Source organism: Miscanthus floridulus, chromosome 5, assembly GCF_019320115.1.
Source record: "Miscanthus floridulus cultivar M001 chromosome 5, ASM1932011v1, whole genome shotgun sequence".
In the NCBI taxonomy this organism is placed as follows: domain Eukaryota; kingdom Viridiplantae; phylum Streptophyta; class Magnoliopsida; order Poales; family Poaceae; genus Miscanthus; species Miscanthus floridulus.
In genome coordinates this window covers 108369786-108387194 of record NC_089584.1, presented here as the reverse complement: position 1 = coordinate 108387194, position 17409 = coordinate 108369786, and the positions used below count along the sequence as shown (strand labels likewise).

General features: G+C 42.2%; 2 protein-coding genes across 6 annotated transcripts; one reads left to right on the top strand and one right to left on the bottom strand.

The window, feature by feature from the left end:
* The first annotated feature begins 1121 nt into the window (after positions 1-1121).
* Positions 1122-9212, top strand: LOC136452956 (uncharacterized). Of its 5 annotated transcripts, XM_066453532.1 has the most exons (11): positions 1122-1320; positions 2815-2903; positions 3006-3089; positions 3384-3496; positions 3569-3634; positions 6048-6149; positions 6526-6688; positions 6767-7096; positions 7346-7551; positions 8463-8626; positions 8742-9210. In XM_066453532.1, the coding sequence occupies exons 1-11, from the start codon at positions 1181-1183 to the stop codon at positions 8881-8883; spliced, it is 1599 nt and encodes a 532-aa protein (XP_066309629.1). In that variant the 5' UTR covers positions 1122-1180; the 3' UTR covers positions 8884-9210. The 5 variants fall into 5 exon arrangements, with proteins under 5 accessions (XP_066309629.1, XP_066309627.1, XP_066309626.1 ...); XM_066453530.1 differs by having other exon boundaries at positions 6054-6149; positions 6526-7096; positions 8742-9211; XM_066453529.1 differs by having other exon boundaries at positions 6526-7096.
* Positions 9213-10467: 1255 nt separating this feature from the next.
* Positions 10468-17407, bottom strand: LOC136450441 (NADP-dependent malic enzyme-like). The gene is made up of 19 exons (XM_066450877.1): positions 16942-17407; positions 14215-14335; positions 14057-14131; positions 13789-13940; positions 13587-13692; positions 13406-13471; positions 13206-13301; positions 13030-13101; positions 12863-12946; positions 12662-12760; positions 12213-12260; positions 12083-12136; positions 11904-12002; positions 11731-11820; positions 11567-11644; positions 11410-11484; positions 11234-11324; positions 10957-11085; positions 10468-10864 (listed from the first exon to the last, which is right to left on the bottom strand). Exons 1-19 carry the CDS (start codon positions 17277-17279, stop codon positions 10776-10778), a joined length of 1962 nt encoding a protein of 653 aa, XP_066306974.1. The 5' UTR covers positions 17280-17407; the 3' UTR covers positions 10468-10775.
* Positions 17408-17409: the final 2 nt, after the last annotated feature.

Here is a 17409-nt window from a genome sequence, read left to right as displayed (position 1 = left end):
AAAGATATGATTTTTTTAAGGTGACAAGCGCTTGTACGCGATTAATATACTGCTGAAATTTTGTTTAATTTTTTAAGCATCTTAACAATCTTAAATGGAAAAACTTAAAACAAGATAGTTGTAGATCTCATCGAGAGCTACAATTTTCATATAGAAAATATCTCATTTACATATAACAAAGATATGATTTTTCCAAGGCGACAATGCTCGTATGCGATTAATATACTGCTAAAATATTGTTTAATTTTTTAAGCATCTTAACGATCTCAAATGGAAAAACTCAAAGCTAGAAAGTTATAGATCTTGTAGAGAGCTACAATTTTTATATAAAGATCATCTTCATCTGAAGTCATATAAAAAGATATAATGTTTCTAAGGTTGTGCATTGCCGCGCCAGTCTGGTTGGCGCGTGGCGCGGCAAAGATTTACACGTGAAAATCGTTGTCCAATGTGGCAGATCGTGCTGCGCCAATGCATATGGCGCGACAGCATGTTTTGGCCATGCCATGGACTTAGATGTGGCAAAACGGGTTAGATTTGAAAATAGAAAAACAATCGTGTTAGATTTGAAATTTGTTTTAAGAAAAGGTTAAAAATAAAAAATTCTGGCATGACAAGGTCTTCCATTAGAAAGATCTAGTTGGTGGTTTTCTTTGGTCTTTTAAGTATGGATCGAGCCCATATAGTGGCTGCTTCGGAAGATGTAGGTGGCGCGTGTTCTCGTCGACGTGGACCGAAGTGGACCTAATGTGTCCACTGTGGGTGCGGATCAAGATTCGTGTCTAAACCGGTCCAATATTTAAACATGTTTAGTTGACAATTAGCTTAGTCGTTAACTATTTATTATTTTTAAGGCGTCTTTGAATTGTGGGATTTTTTCTAGTCTCCTAAGTTTGTTATGCGAAAATAAATTGATTCCTATAAAATTCCTAATTAATTTCTGTGAAATTCCAAAGGACCCTTAAATTGCAATGTCGCTATCTAATATGGGTTTTAAATAATACCGTTGCCAGAGATTGTTGAAAATTACTCGTTTTGTTTTGAGCGCGATCAATTTATAAACAAATAAACATTTTCGTTGCGAAAAAAAAAAATCACCCACGCGTGGAGGAAGTGTTTGAACTCAGCCGCCACCTCCACAACCTGCGACTCGAGCGGTGCGTCTCGCGGCCGCGGGGAAATGGCGGAGCGGGACCGGATCCTGGAGAGGGAGCGGAGGCAGATGGAGCAGATCCTAGAGCTGGATATGGAGGACCTCCAGGTAGAGGAGGTCGACGACGACGGTTCATCCTCCTCCTCCGACGTCGACACCTTCCTCAGGTCCGAGCGCCCCCCTTGCCCCTTTCTTACAGTTCCTTGCGGGGGATAGAGTGGTGTGACTGACGATGTTAGTTATTGTGAAAATACATTACACACTGAATTCGGAGGCGGTGGAGATTAGGATTGGGGAATTTTTGCAAACTTAAGCCTTCTTTTTTTTTTACGAGAGTTTTACCTCAGCTTTTAAGAAAGCATAGTCGGATACAATACTGGGGAAGCCAGTTCCTCAGGAAAGCAAAATAACACACGACAGCCTAGTACATGATCTAGATTTCACAGATACCAGTAGACATCAACACACTAGGCCTGAAATTCTTCATCCAGCGCAGGATTTCGTCCTCCACTTGCAGAATGCGTTGGCGACCCTCCTCCTTGAGGAGTACACTCCACTTCTGCAGGAATGATAATGCAACATAGATGATGTCAGACGGGGCCTTTGGAAACTTGTTTTCAATAGCCATCTTGTTCCTATTATTCCAAATAGCCCAAGCAAAACCTGCAAAGATGAAAAGGGTTAATCTGATGGTTAGGAGCACCTTGCCCTGTAACCATGTTTCAGATAAGTTCTTCACAGACGTTGGCCAATTTTGCCATTTAAAGATCTCTCTTAGGAAGCCCCAAATCATTCTAGCTATAATGCAATCAAAAAAAGATATGATTCACAGATTCCATAATCCCACACAGGCAGCATTTCTCACAACCTTTCCAACCTCTCTTGCTAAGGCTTAGAGCACATTGCAGTTTAAAACCTGCCAGAGGAAAAAATTGATCTTCAAGGGAATTCTACATTTCCACAGATGACCAGCTATTCTGCTAGTAACCCCACCATTTGATATGAATCTGTAGAGGGATTTTGTAGAGAAGTGGCCTTTTTTCTCAAACCCCAACAAACCATGTCAGAGCCCTCCTCATCTAAAGATATTCTGCTAAGCTCTCGCTTGAGCTCAATCCATCTCTCAAATTCCCTTAAAGATTAGGATTGGGGAATTTTTGCAAACTTAAGCTCATAGAAAACAGCAAAATCTGGAGCTTAAACTAAAATTTGTTTTAAGCGCAGAACTTACAGCGGAGATGGTTAGTGGTTACTTCGCACTCATAGCCAACATTTAGTTCGCAACACAATTTTGCTGATGTACTCAAACTTATGGTTGGTGGAGTCTTGTCTTTTGATCTATTGGAATATGGGGGCATGGCCCTAAAACTCTAAAAAAGGTTGGTGGAGGAGTGATGAGGTAGTATACATGGTGCCCACAAGGTCGGTTATATTCAAAGTTTTGCTACTAATGATTAATACGATAGATAACATCTTAAGGCCCTTGGTTCAATGGGATGAGTGAACATAATATATGGTCTGCTAAACATTTCCCCAATACCTGTACCTGCATTCATTTAAATGGTATAGATAGAAGTGAATTTGTATGAGCTTGTTGCTACTCAATGTTTGTGTGGACTCTTGTTTTATTCTTTTTTCTTCTTCACATTCTTTAATCGCAGAAATGCTCATGGAGATGGAGGGATTAACACTTCTGAGGAGCTTATGGTCGATACATCTACTGTTTCCTTGCAAGATCACACCTACCTTGGTAAATATTCATGCTAATCTTATTTGTGTATTTTATATTCCTAGATAGATTCGGATTTTATATCCCTAGATTCAATGCATGAACAGTCTGGTTATTTGCTAGAGGCAAAGATTGATGGTGCACGAGGCAAATTTGCTTTCCTGGATGGAGACAGAGTCCTGAATCTGCCGACGTTTTACCTTCAAGGTAGCATTCCTGCTTCCTGTGGACCATGCAGTGTATGACAAAGCTTACCTCAAATTAATTTGAATATGAGGACAATACATTTTGAAGTGGACCATCCTGTTGTCCTTCCCGAAATCTGAACAGACCTAATATTGATTGTGTAACTAGTGGTAATAATCTCATCTTACAAAGTATATATAGAAATGCCCATCTGTGTTGGCCTTTTTCACCGGAGTGAGGACTATTCTATGTTGATGGCGTACATTTTCAACATAGTGGAATTATATTAAATGTTCTGTCATGGAACTTCTGCAGGAGTTGTTTTGTTTCCTGAAGCTTCCCTACATCTTCGAGTGTTTCAGCCTAGATTAGTGGAAGCTATTGACAAGGCTATTAATCATGTTGATGCTCCATGCATGATAGGCGTGGTGAGTGCCATTTCTCATTGTCATGATGCATTGTTACATTGTCTATTTTAATTGGCTATGGTCCAATGTCAGGTTTATGTTTATCGACACACAAATGATGGACATTATACTATTGCTTCTGTCGGGACAATGGCAGAGGTGTGGTTTCTAAGCTATTAGTTACTAGTTATGTCATGTGTACTTGTGGTCTTCCTCCTCGTTGAGTTGTTTCTACTAGTGATTGAGCATCTGCTCATATGATAGAATGATAAAATTATTTCTATATTAATGTACATGATCTTTCTATCTAGGAACCAAAAAGAACAAATATCTTTGATGTCTTCTATAATAAGTTAGTAACAACTAAAGCCTAGATGAGGGGCGACAAAACATAGGGCTAGGGTGCTGCACTACAGTAAAATGGAATTTAGGTCACAGTTGGCTTGTTTTGACCATATCCTCCTGGTGCACCACTGCCATTTTGGTTCCAGCTTCACCACTGGACTAGACTTGGAATCTGTAAACAAATTTAATGCCATCTAAAAGACATATATCAAGCCATTTAGAAGAAATATCTTTCGATCGAACAAGATGCCTGAGGAGTGGAGAAGAAACATATTGGTACCAATCTACAAGAACAAGGGAGATATCCAAAGTTGTACTAATTATCGGGGAATTAAGTTGATGAGCCACACTATGAAGTTATGGGAGAGAGTCATCGAGCAGCGCCTGCGAGGAACGACGCAGATATCTTCAAACCAATTTGGTTTCATGCCCGGAAGGTCAATCATAGAAGCAATCTTCTTAATAAGACAGGTTATGGAGCGGTTTAGAGAGCAGAAGAAGGACCTCCACTTGGTTTTCATTGACTTGGAGAAGGCTTATGACAAGATACCAAGAAATGTTATGTGATGGTCTTTGGACAAACATAAAGTCCCATCAAAGTACGTGACCCTTATCAAGGATATGTACAACAATGTTGTGACTAGTGTTCGAACAAAAAATGGTAACACAAAGTACTTCCCGATTAAAATTGAACTTCATCAAGGGTCAGCCTTAAGCCCGTATCTCTTTGCCTTGGTAATGGATGAGGTTACCAGGAACATACAAGGGGATATCGCTTGGTGTATGTTGTTCGCTGATGATGTAGTGTTAGTGGACAAAAGCTAGGCTGAAGTAAATAAGAAACTAGAGTTATGGCGGCAGACCCTTGAGTCTAAAGGTTTTAGATTGAGCAGAACTAAAACCGAATACATGAGATGCGACTTTGGCGGAGTTGTACAGGAAGAGGGAGATGTGAGTTTGGAAGGTCAAGTAGTGCCTAAGAAGGATATCTTTCGGTATCTGGGATCGATGCTACAGAGGGGTGGAGATATTGATGCGGACGTTAGCCATAGAATCAAAGCAGGGTGGATCAAGTGGCGACAAGCTTCTGGCATTCTCTGTGACAAGAGGGTACCACAAAAGCTAAAAGGCAAGTTTTATAGAACGGCGATTAGACCGGCTATGTTGTATGGAGCAGAATGTTGGCCTACAAAGATTCGACATGTTCAACAACTGAGTGTTGCAGAAATGCGTATGTTGCGATGGATTTGCGGTCACACAAGAATGGACCGAGTTCGGAACGATGATATACGTGATCACCTAGAGGTATCACCAATTGAAGAAAAGCTTGTCTAACATCGGTTGAGGTGGTTTGGCTATGTCCAAAGAAGACCTCCAGAGGCACCAGTGCATTGTGGAGTCTCAAGCCAAGCTAATAATATGAGGAGAGGTAGAGGAAGACTGAAATTGACTTTGGGGGAGGCAATAAAAAGAGTTTTGAAAGCTTGGGATATACCTAGAGATCTATGTTTGAATAGAGTACTTGGAAAGCAGCTATTGAAGTGCCTGAATCGTGACTTGGGGCTCTTGGTGTGTTTTAACTCTAGCCTACCCCAACTTGCTTGGGACTGAAAGGCTATGTTGTTGTTGTTGTTGTAATGAATTCACACAGGACCTAGACATTTACTTACTGGAAAACATCCTTATGGTATCCACAGCTAAAGTTGATTATTGTGTTTCTCTTTTCTTCTTTTGAGAAGCTATGGTTGATTATAGTCTCCTTATTCTTGAAGATAGACCCTGCAACCAAATTTCTGGATTTGTACATTGATCAGTTGATGAGTCTACCCCGACTTGCTTGGGACTATTTGTTGTTTTGCTTCGATCAGTTGATGATACAAAACATCTTGGAAGTTGGAATTCAAGTGCGCACTACAAGTGCCATTTTCATGCCACCAACATGTCTCTGAGTCTGACTTCTTTTGGTTAACACCCTTTTACACATTTTGCAATTTTAACATCAACTAGACTAGTATAAGTTGTGAGTTTAATGCAATACCCAGGGGCTGTCTTACCCCCTGCAGGTCGAGTTTTTTTTTTGTATAATAAGTTGTGAGCTATATATTGGTGCAAGTTTTATTTATTTGTTATTTCATTCAAACTATCTATATTCACCTGTAGCCCTTCCTTCTCATTAGTCAGACTGTCAAGAGTTAAATTAACTTGTGTGTTTATGTTGCCTTTATAGATACAGAAAATTCAACAGTTGGATGATGGTTCATCATGTATTTTCTCTCATGGTCAGCAGCGGTTTCGTCTTATGCGCCATTGGTTGGATGTCGACGGAGTAGTAAGTCTTAATAATTAAGGGCCTGTTTGGATCCACTGTGATTATAATAATCAACTAAGATATTGTAATTGTGATCCAAACAAGCTAGATTATAAGGTGGATTATTATAATCAAAACACCAGGTTACAATAATCCTATAATCCACCTTGGACCTGCTTTTTGGTGATGATGAGTATTTGTCACTTGAACCAAGAATAATCCACCACAATAATCCAGGGATCCAAGCACTCTGATTATTAATCCAGATTATATTAATCCTATGTATAACCTAGATTATAATGATCCAGCTGTGATCCAAACAGGGCCTAAGTAAAAACTATGTAATTCTCTGAACTAAAAGGAAGAGAGCATATTCTCATGGCATTTTTCTTGACAGCCATGGGGTGAAGTCCAAATTATTGAAGAAGATACACCTCAAAGAACTCCAAGAGATGCTTTTGGACAGTTAGCTGCAACTAACAGTTTCAGGCAATGTGCTTCATCGATAGTGCCCAGTTTGCATGCGTCATGTTCTACACAACTTGATCATGTGGATTCTGGTATGGATAGGGATTCTCTATCACCCACTAGCACTTCAAGTGATTACTCAGTAACAGATAAAAGAATATACCTTTTAGGTTCCCGGTCCAGTGGCTTGGTAAGGTGTGGTATTGTGGATGAATCCTCAAATGAAGGCCAAAATTCTATACCTGAACAGTCTTGCCAGAGCCATGAGTCTGTAAAAGAAATTGATGGGTATGGTCAGCCAGATAAGAATACAAACACAGGAGATGATGATAATCTTTGTTTCATATCCTCCAAATCCTTTCAGAGAGCAAGAAAGAAAGATACTAAACAGCAGAAACGCTACTTTGCAACAAAAAATGCATCACAGGCCCCATTGTCATTTTGGCCTCGCTGGGCTTATGAGATGTATGATTCGTATTCACTTTCTAGGAGAGCTGCAGGTACCAAGTTATTTCTCCACTCCTTTTTTATTTCTCTTGAATTGTAGCAAACTGAATTTATGTTACTCTGCATTCATTGATTGTTAACTGCATAATATTTGTTCCTGTAATTTTTTTCTCGGACATGCTGGAAAAGTTGCTTATATCTTTGTAGTATAGAGAGATAAGTCCTGTTATGTCAAGTATAAATCTGTTCAGTTGTGATTTAAGTGTTGTTGTATGTATGACCTTGAATTTTCTTTATGGCAGATTTGTGGAGACAAGTAATTTTAAACCCAAGCATGGATGATCATGTGAGGAAACCAAATTATTTGTCATTTTGCATTGGAAGCAAACTTCCTATCTCAGAGTCTCTAAGGCAAGAATTGCTTGAGATTGATGGAATCTCATATCGACTACAGCGGGAGATTCAGCTACTCAAAGCCTTCAATTTCATACGATGTAGAAATTGCTTGGTATTGTTTACTTTCTTTTAAACAGTAACAGTTACTTTCTCAAAGTTTCTGATCATGCTTCATTTCTTCAATTCTGTTCACATGGCCAAGACTTGTGACCTTATCTCTGTCCAGTCTGCAGTTGGAACCAGTGGTGGTAATGCATCATGCATTCATGCATAGTGGTGACATGAAAATGAAACTGGATCCAGGATTTCAAATTTTGTTGTCATTTAGGTTCTGCAAGATTTCAACTTTTTTTTTTGCATAAGTGCAGTGTTTCAAATACCTAATAAAAAGAAAAAAAACGAAGCTGACTCATTATTTCCACACTTCTCCTATATTTTAGGTGCCTGAATTTTAGGATAATTTCAGGCAACACTCTTGTACAACCAACTAGTACAAGTGAATTGTTACTTTTGTGATTTGTAAATGTCTTTGTATCATAACATATCAAATTTTTGTCCTTGTCTAACTATAGAAACAATTGTAAATTGTTAATTGTCTGTGCGTAAATTGTTAATTGTCTGTGCCAGTTTAGATCAGATTTTATCGAGTTTGTGGTTTTGTCTAACATGTTTTTTATTCTCGGAATAAAAATTGCAGATTATGCCTATATAATTGCAACAAACTAAAGCTGCAATTTTAGTATAAAATATATGCAATAACCGTCGCATGAAAGAAAACTAAAATTTAGGTTCCTGAATTTTAGCAAGTCTCTTATTTCCATAGAGATGGTTAAAGCTCACTGGTCGAGTCGACCTTTGGGGAGTTGATTTTTGAGAATCAGCACATAAACTCTTGCTTGGTTGTCGTCCCATCTGATTCTTGGATCTGGGGTAGTCCTGGGGATATCAGCTATAAAACTGATCAAATAGTTTATGCATAGTTTTGACTAATACAAGAGGTGACAGGTTCTTTTCTTGTTGTAGACCCGTATTGCAAGACGAAGTGACATGGCGGTGACGTCCAGTGACAGCCCAATGTCTTCTCACAGCAAGCCCCACAGTTCTGTGAAAGAGATTATCACAGTATACAGTGCCACTGGCCTTGCACTGCGCGGCGACCCTTCCAAAACTCACAGCTGGTTTCCAGGGTATGATAATTTTACCAGTTTCTTTTTCTTTTTTCGTTTCTCCACTTGAACCTGGAAATCACATAACTACCATGGTTGCCTGATACACTGGCTAAGTTCTTTTTTCTGGTTGCAGATACACATGGACGATCGCGTTGTGCAGTGCCTGCCAGTCCAATATAGGCTGGCTGTTCAGAGCCGATAACAAGAACCTGCATCCGAGATCCTTCTGGGCGATACGGACTTCCCAAATTTCAGATGATACACAATCAAGATAGAACTGGCCAGATCATCCAAGCTTGGGTGACCATTTGTTGCAGTTGCAGCAATCCACTAACTTGTGCCTTCCATTATTCTGTGCGAGACCCAATTTGCCTGCTTTTACTTCCTGAAAGCGAGCGAAGGGGTTTCGGCAAAATCTGGTTTGGGAAGGGCTTTCCAAAAACTTGTTCCAACTTGTGAAGTGGCCTGCGGCCTCATATAGAGAGCGATTTCAGATCCATGTGTGCGTCCGAACTCTAAATTTGCGTGGCATAATCGACTCGTGCTGAACATATTTTGACGAATGCGGTTTGATGTGACAATCCTGACGTCCGGATGATGGCGTTCAGTTTTAAAAGTTTGACGTCCGTTCGTAGTAGCAAGTAGCAGCTAATTACAAAGCATCACGTATTGTATTTGGAGTATTTTTTACGGCAGTAGCGCCCGGACGTCCGGATAGACGCCTGCATCTGGACCACCACGCTGCACTCCCGTTTCCTGCGCTCAGGCCAGCATGCCCTCGTCTAAGCTTGCATTTCGTATGTCCACACGGGGCCTGCGCCGCCCAGACGCTGCCCACGTCGCCAGACCTTTCACGCCCTCTCCGTTTCTCACGCGTATCGTAATACGTGCAACACATAGTCTATTTTTGTAATATCCAGATGAAGCACTTGCAATATACGTCCAAAACAGTTGAAACACTTATAAAACACCATTTTTTTTTGAAAACACGTGTGTAACCATTACAAACATATGCAAACATCAAGATAAAACACTTGCAACATACATATAAAAATACTTGAAACACTTGCATATATATGCAACATCCCGATCTAGTTTTGCAACATCCAAATGAAACACTTGCAACATACATCTAAAACAGATGAAACTTTTGAAACATACATGTATAGCCCATTGCAACATGTGCAATATTCCGATCTACTTTTGCAACATCCTTATAAAACACTTGCAAATACCTCTAAAACATCTGAAACATTTAAAATGTGCACTTGCAACATGCATCGTATTTGGTGCGAACTCCTTCGTCGTCTGCATCGGGGGCCCGCCCGCAGCCGTAGCGTGAGGCCAGAGGGCTTCCGCGCCAGGCCCGACGCTTCTCCTTGCGTAGCGGCCTCAGTGGCTAGCTAGCGACCAAGGGAGCGGTCACCACACGTGGGTACGGCGATGCTCGCATCGTCAGGCGAAGCGGGCCACATAGTAGAAGCAGCAGGCGGGAGCCGCACCCGCGGTGGAGCAAGGGAAGGAGCAGCGGGGCGACCGACGGAGGAGGAGCAGGCAAGGTCACCGTCGACTACGGAGTAGAGCGGAACAGGTCTCATCTCCTTCTCCTTTTCTTATCTGACCGACGCAACAGAGGAGACAGACACAGATACCGTAATATAAAACGAGCGGACAAGGAGCAGAGATTTAGGGATTTATTGGGCTGGTATACATGCCCATGAACCGTCCAACGTCCTGGTGGCATTTACGTTTCTTTTATAACAATTTCTTGCACTCGGAGTTGAATGCTGTCGTCACCCCGCTTGTGTAGAGACCTCAAGACTGCATAGGCGCCGGCAAAACATGTACAAGAAACCCCCGACACGCATGAGAACATGTCAACATGCTGCAGTAGACTAGTACGGAGTACGTAGGAATACGTCAAAAATTTACATCCCCTGAACTTTATTGCACAGCTACATAAAGTACGAACGTGCAGTATCAGCTCCACAGTAGCGGACTTCGCCACACGTTTACAAGACTGTCACAGGGAAGATATGTACAAGCATAGCAGGTAGCAGCTCAGCAGTAGATGTCAATGTATAGGCATATGCAATCTTCAGGTGAAGCTGTATATATATAACACACCCATCCGTGTATCCGATGCCAGCACTGTTCGCTCTTCACATCACCTGTACGATCGATAGACGGGGCTGTACATGCAACTCTCAGCGTACTTCACCAAGTCTTTTGGCCGAGGGAGCTGGCTAGCCATTGCTGCGGAAAGTGAAGCAGAAGAATGGAACTTACATGGTGTCTCGAAGTCGCTAAGTTTTCTAGTAAAATGTACCCCAAAACAGCAAAGATACCGAGATCATAAGCTTTTGCGGCGACACGGGCAGCTATGTTAGCTGAAATCTTCCTGATGATGGAGAAGGGCGGGTAGATCAGGCCTTTCTCAATATGCTCCGGGGTTACCTGTTCAGCTAGTCCTTCAGCTGTCCAATCCACAAACCAATGACCCCCCCCCCCCCCCCCCCCCCCCCCCCCCCCCCCAAAAAAGAAGCAGAATTAGTGACAACTGACAAACAGGAAAGCATATCGAGAAATGAATGATCCTCTTGAAATCTTGCAGATTGTGTGTACCAGCAGCAAGGACCATATCGTCTGACACCCGGACCGCTCCTGAGATCACCACCCCTAGTCCAAACCCCGGGAAAATGTATGCATTGTTTGCCTGTTATAGTTCAAGATAAAGTTCACAGGTAGTTGAAACTATCAATAAATTAAGGACTTTGTGTGCACAAGCCATTTTTTCATACCTGGGCAGGCACAAACAGCTTGTCATTATATTTCACCGGATCAAATGGGCTTCCACTCCCAAATATGGCACGCCCCTGTTTACATATGTATCCTCAGATTGAGGCATTCGAAATAAATTTGGCATGTGGAAAGATGAAACTATGCATGAAACGCTACCTGACTCCATGTATATGCTTGTTCAGCAGTACATTCAGATTGTGACGTTGGGTTTGATAGAGCAAGGATAATCGGTCTCTGCATTTCATTGGAGTTAATTCTAAATACTTGATGAAATGATACAAAACAAACTATCTAGACAAGGAAGTGATGTTAAGTGCCACCTCATTAATCGAAGACATAGCCTCAATCACCTCTTTCGTGAAACTTTGACCCACACCAGCTGATCCTATTAGTGCAGTCGGTCTGATAGCCTGAAAAATGGAAAAAAAGATTTATGAACCATGAAAATCCACAATGGAAGCCTATTTGTATCCCCTTTGGTTTAGCCTTGTACCTTAACAGCACCTAAGAGATCTTTGACAGGTTCATGCTCATGTGCATATCGCTTCTTAAATGGCTGGAGTGTCTCTTTACGTGAGGTTACAATCAGTCCCTGCAACACACGACAGACTTCTTTACAATGTGTTCACAAAAATAAAAATAAAAATAAATAGGAAGGTAACACTTCTTAACCTTTGAATCAACCAGCCAGATCTTTTTGCGAGCCTCTTCTACAGAAACCTTTGCCTGAAAAGAAACATCACTAATTTACTATGGTCACCAGCAAATTCCTCCAGTTAAGCCAAACTTGAAAAGTTACTACCTGTCTGGATATCTCCAGAGCAACCAGTTCAGCAATGCCCGTACCAGCCTGCAAGACAGACAGATGGACCTTTAAATTGCAGTCTTTATTGAACACGAAAGTCAATGACATACATTTGTGTTTATGATAAACCATAGTTGATACTAGCATACAAATTATGTACTTATGTTTGCCAAAGTATGGACAATCTCAGGACAACCAAACCGTTCTTTTGGAATGTAAACCAGCAAGTACAAGAGGATTTCCAATACGATCCTATGCCCAAGACACCGAAGGGCATGTCTATACTAAAAAGAACCTATTGGAACTGATGGTGTTCCCTACTATCTTCATCTGATTACAAGATTCATGGGAATGTGAAGGCAAGTAAGCAAATGCGATGTAGATTTGATACATGCAGTAATTAATAGTGAGCAGTAGCATTTACTCTACAAAAAAGGGTCAATCACCTCTCCTGCACCAAAGAACAAGAATGTATGATCAGCTAGAGTCCCACCAACAGATTTCAGAGCAGCGATAAGCCCTGCAAGCACTACAGCAGCCGTGCCCTGTAAATATCAGGGTTTCAGAGTTAGTACTGCTGTCTGGAACAAAATTCAATGACTTTTTAAGAAAAGTAAGATAAATTAACGAACACCTTATTTGATTACCTGGATATCATCATTAAATACAAGATGGTTTGTCCTGTACTTCTCAAGAAGTGTAAATGCATTGTGGTTTGCAAAGTCCTCAAACTGTGAGGCCAAACAAATTTTAGAAAGTGGTCTGCTACAGTTCAGTAGGAAACAAATAATTTACTTTCAACTATTTTCCATACCTGGACAAGAACTTTTTGCCCATAGTTCTGCCTAACTGCAGCCATAAACTCATCCAGAAGTTCAGAGTATTCCTGATTCAGAAAATGAATATATTGAGATCCATAATCATAAAGGTTAAAGGTTAACATGAATCATGATAATTGAATGAGCATAGCCAATGCAAATAGCATGGAACCTGGCCAGTTGCTCTTCTTTGCTTTAGTCCAATGTAGAATTCATCCTTTAGTAGATCTTCGTTATTTGTCCCCACATCAATGGTAATAGGCAAGCACTATGATACAACATGGAGGAAAATATTACATCAGACTGCTAATAAACAACTGTATATTCACATGGGCCAATTTAAAACTGTATATTCACATGTAAAGTACTCACAGCAGATGGCCGTACACCTCCAAGAGCAGTATACAGTGCAAGCTTCCCCACAGGAATTCCCATGCCCTATACATATTTCACACAAAAAAAGATTATAAGCAACAAACTCTGCGCTTAACAAAAAATTCAGAAGCACAAATGATCCTTGACAAAGCAAAAATGGCAGGGCAATGTAACTAACCTGGCAACCAAGATCTCCCAGGCCTAAAATACGCTCACCATCAGTGACCACAATAACCTGAATACTCTTCTCTGGCCAGTTTCTCAGTACCTCCAAGATCCTCCCCCTAGCATGAAAAAGCACATCATAAGCACCCTTAATACTTTAAGGCTCTCAGCAGATATAAGCAATTACTGTGAGGAGAGGTGGAGGGACAACGCACTTATCCTTCAGGCTGACGTATAAGCCCTGCGGTCGTCTGAAGATCGACCCATACTTCTGGCAAGCTTCCCCAACTGTTGGTGTATACACAACAGGAAGTAGTTCTTCTACATTGTCAATCAGGAGCTTGTAAAATAGCCTCTCATTTCTCTCCTGGAAAACAAATGCATCATTCAACAAGACAAAAGCACTCACGACTGAAATAGTAATCTGGCTAGCTGCAACTGACTTTGTGAATCCAAATTTTCTCTTGAAGCCGATTGGCTTACCTGAAGGTCCATTAGCGCCATGTAGCGCTGCAACGGGACATGGAACTGCCGAACATTCTGCAACATCCTCTTCTCCTGTAGAAGATGCACACGCTTCACTGAAATCATCAACTGCTAACGCGCAAAGGCTATAAGGTAGAGAACGTAGAATAGCAGACCTGGAGGTCCTGAGATAGCACTACTGGAGGCAATAATCCTCGCAGGTAGTGCGCGTCCCGCTCTTTCTCCGTGAACGAGAGGCCTTTATTGTGCCTTGGATCCCTCAGTAGGGAGTGGCCACTGAAATCCCGGTAATGACAAAACATCACAATCTTGAAGCCATGCACACATCAGAACACCAATTGAGTTTCTTCCAAGTTCGTGGCCAGATTGCTACACGATTTTCGTATATCAATATGACACATGTTGAAATGGACAGGTACATCGAAAAGAATCTCAACTTCAGAGTTCAGCCGATACGTGGTCGTCTTAATATCTCTAACTTTCGAATCCAGAGTTCAAAACTCAGGCACCCATAGCACCACGTCGCCCGTTAACCGATAACCGTTGGATCTAGCGACAACGCGATACCAAACGTTCGATCGCGGTCGTCACGGGTCTCACCCGTTATAAACTGCAAGTCCGGACGCTCTCGAATCCTTGCGAACCCGCTAGCTCCGGCGGACAGCTCGTCCCCTCGGCCTCGGGCTCCCCTGCGCAGCTGTACTTGCAGAGCTGCCCACTATCAACCTCTGCCCTGCCCGAGTCCGGCGGGAGTTAAGTACTGCTGCCACCGGCGCACTGCGGTTATCTGGCGAGAATACCACCACCAATCCATCACTTCTTCTGGCTAGCCTTCCCGTCGCGCCCTTGGCAAGTCCATCCGCCTCGACGACTGCAGCCTCTCTGACGGCGGCCACACCACCATCGGCCTCATCCCCGAGCTCTGTCCATGTCCTGAAAGGGAGCAGCCGCCACCTCCTCCCAGCGCTCACGTTGAAAGGGCCGCCGTGGTATGAAAGCCAATGGCAAGGACATCTCCGGCCTCCATGCTCCCATGTGCTGCCGACCACCATCGACCTCAACGCAGCTATCGATACCTCCGTGATGATGCCTTGAAGGTGCTCGATGAAATGAATACAAGGTGTGCATTTTATTCGCAAGCAAACACCCCTGGTGGACATCCTATTCTAGAAGAAGGTAGAGTTGCAGGTGTTTGCTTCAATAGAAATCCTATTCCATTTTGCTTGTTATTGTTAGATTCACTGGATTGGTGATTGATAATTGCAGAGCATCTCCCCGCACAATCATGTCTTGCCCATCCATTGGCAGCTGGACGCTTGCAAGATGCGTAGCGGTGAGAGAGGAGGATTCAATCCTGTAGCTGTAGGATGGGAGCTCAGGCACGTATTGTACATACTAAAATAAATTTTAGTATTTATTTATATGTGGTAATGTGTGTGCATACCAGTTCTCTCCCTCCCTCTCTCTCTCTGATGTCTAATTGTGCATCATCAGAGTCTTCGACTACACACTCATCCAAGTTATATTTGCAACAATAGATGCTCTGTAATATAAACATTGTCAACTTCTTTCCAAACACTAAACAAAGCTAATAAATAGTTATATCTGTCATTAAAGTAGACAATTTGATATCATCCATCACCCATGAATATATCCTTCTACTACCTTCCATCAGTTTTCAGTTCTGTGAGACCTACTGACTATGGCTGGTAATTTTGCAGGGCTGAATTTTTTTTCTGATATGATGTTTAATGAGCCGTGGCTTCTATGATGCTTACGATGTAGATGATAGTTAATTCAATACAACTTCATATACTGTTTTGTGACTCTGAAAATGTAAAGCTATCAGATTTCTTGAAATTGCATCCATGTGGGAATATTATGTGCTTACCCTATAGCCACTCTAAATTTTTTACAAGAACCAACCATCTGTATCAGGCTACTAGCTCATCTGCAAGCATTAATATTTAGCATAACTAGATTCTGTAAGCACTGATATTACAACAGAATTTAGTTATTTGTATAGTGTTCTATGCCACCAGGTTATTAATTCACATGCATATCTCAAGAAGATCTGAACAGAGTAAGAAAGCAGATTATCAATCACTGGTACCTACCTGTTCTGGACTCTGAAATATAAAGCATCTTTAGTCATCCACCCATTATGAATATCGAGCATTGTATCAAAGTTCTATTCTGTTAGAAAAAGATATTTTCTTTTGTAGGGTTCAGCTATTCCAAAAGTTAGATATGCTAAATATTTCTTCATTGTATCTTTACAGCAGTCCGGTTCGGCCATGCTCATGCATCAGGATGTATTCTTCATGCTCTCGAAATGAAGCTCTACATGCAGTTATTTGGGAGTGGAAGGACATTGTTACATTTCATTGATAAATGCCGTGCAATTTTTTCCCCTTGGGCCTAGTGTTCTTTCATCTTAGTAGACAGAATCATTTCACTTTTCAGCTTATATAAAATACCATTGCCATATTGGGCTATACTGACAAGGAAACCATAACTATTGTAGAATGGGCATACAACATTAACTTGCACAATTTAGTGAGAGCAATGGGTATGAATCCATACTAGTAAACCCGAATTAAATATCATCACACTAATCATCAATTGCTATGATGTGATCATGGTCTCAGTAATGTTCAAGATGCTATTGTATTCCTCTCTGCTAACGATAACTAAGCACAACATCAAAATCATCATAAACTTAATCTCGTAGCTCAACTGCTAAACCCTTTGAAGTAATAAATGCTAAGCTGGCTAATTCAAAGGAGGGCGCGGCAAAGACGCGCCAAGTTTTTCTAGTTTACAGTAGAATCAGAGGATACCAAACATAACAGGAGCAGCAGAAGGAAACTCGCATATACCTTGCGATGCAGACGGCCCACGGCGTGCCAGGCTGGTCCTCGGTGGCGCGGTCCTCGCCGTAGGCGTCCTCCACGCCGCCAGTCACCACGCCCGACGCCATCGCGACTTCACCTCCCGCCGGCACGCCGCCGTTTTCCCCCTCCCCTGATCCCGCCATACGGTGCGCCGCTCTCGCGCCAAACCTCCCGCCGCGGCCGCAGCTGTTGCTCCACCACCAGCGCAGGCCCTCGCCCTCCAAATGCAGCGCAACTGAGTAGCTGGCGGTGCGCTGGAGCCGTAAATATTCTCGGGCGCGCGAGTAGGAGCGCTGTAGAAGCACGGCGGACCCCGAGGCCATGGGGTGACGGCGACGGCGGTGCCTGTCGTCCGCGCCGGACACGTTGCAGGAGAGGTGTCGCCACGTACCCCCGCGGTAGGCCGGCTCTAGAATGTCTGTTGGGTTGGGCTGGATCCGCACCGTCCAGTTC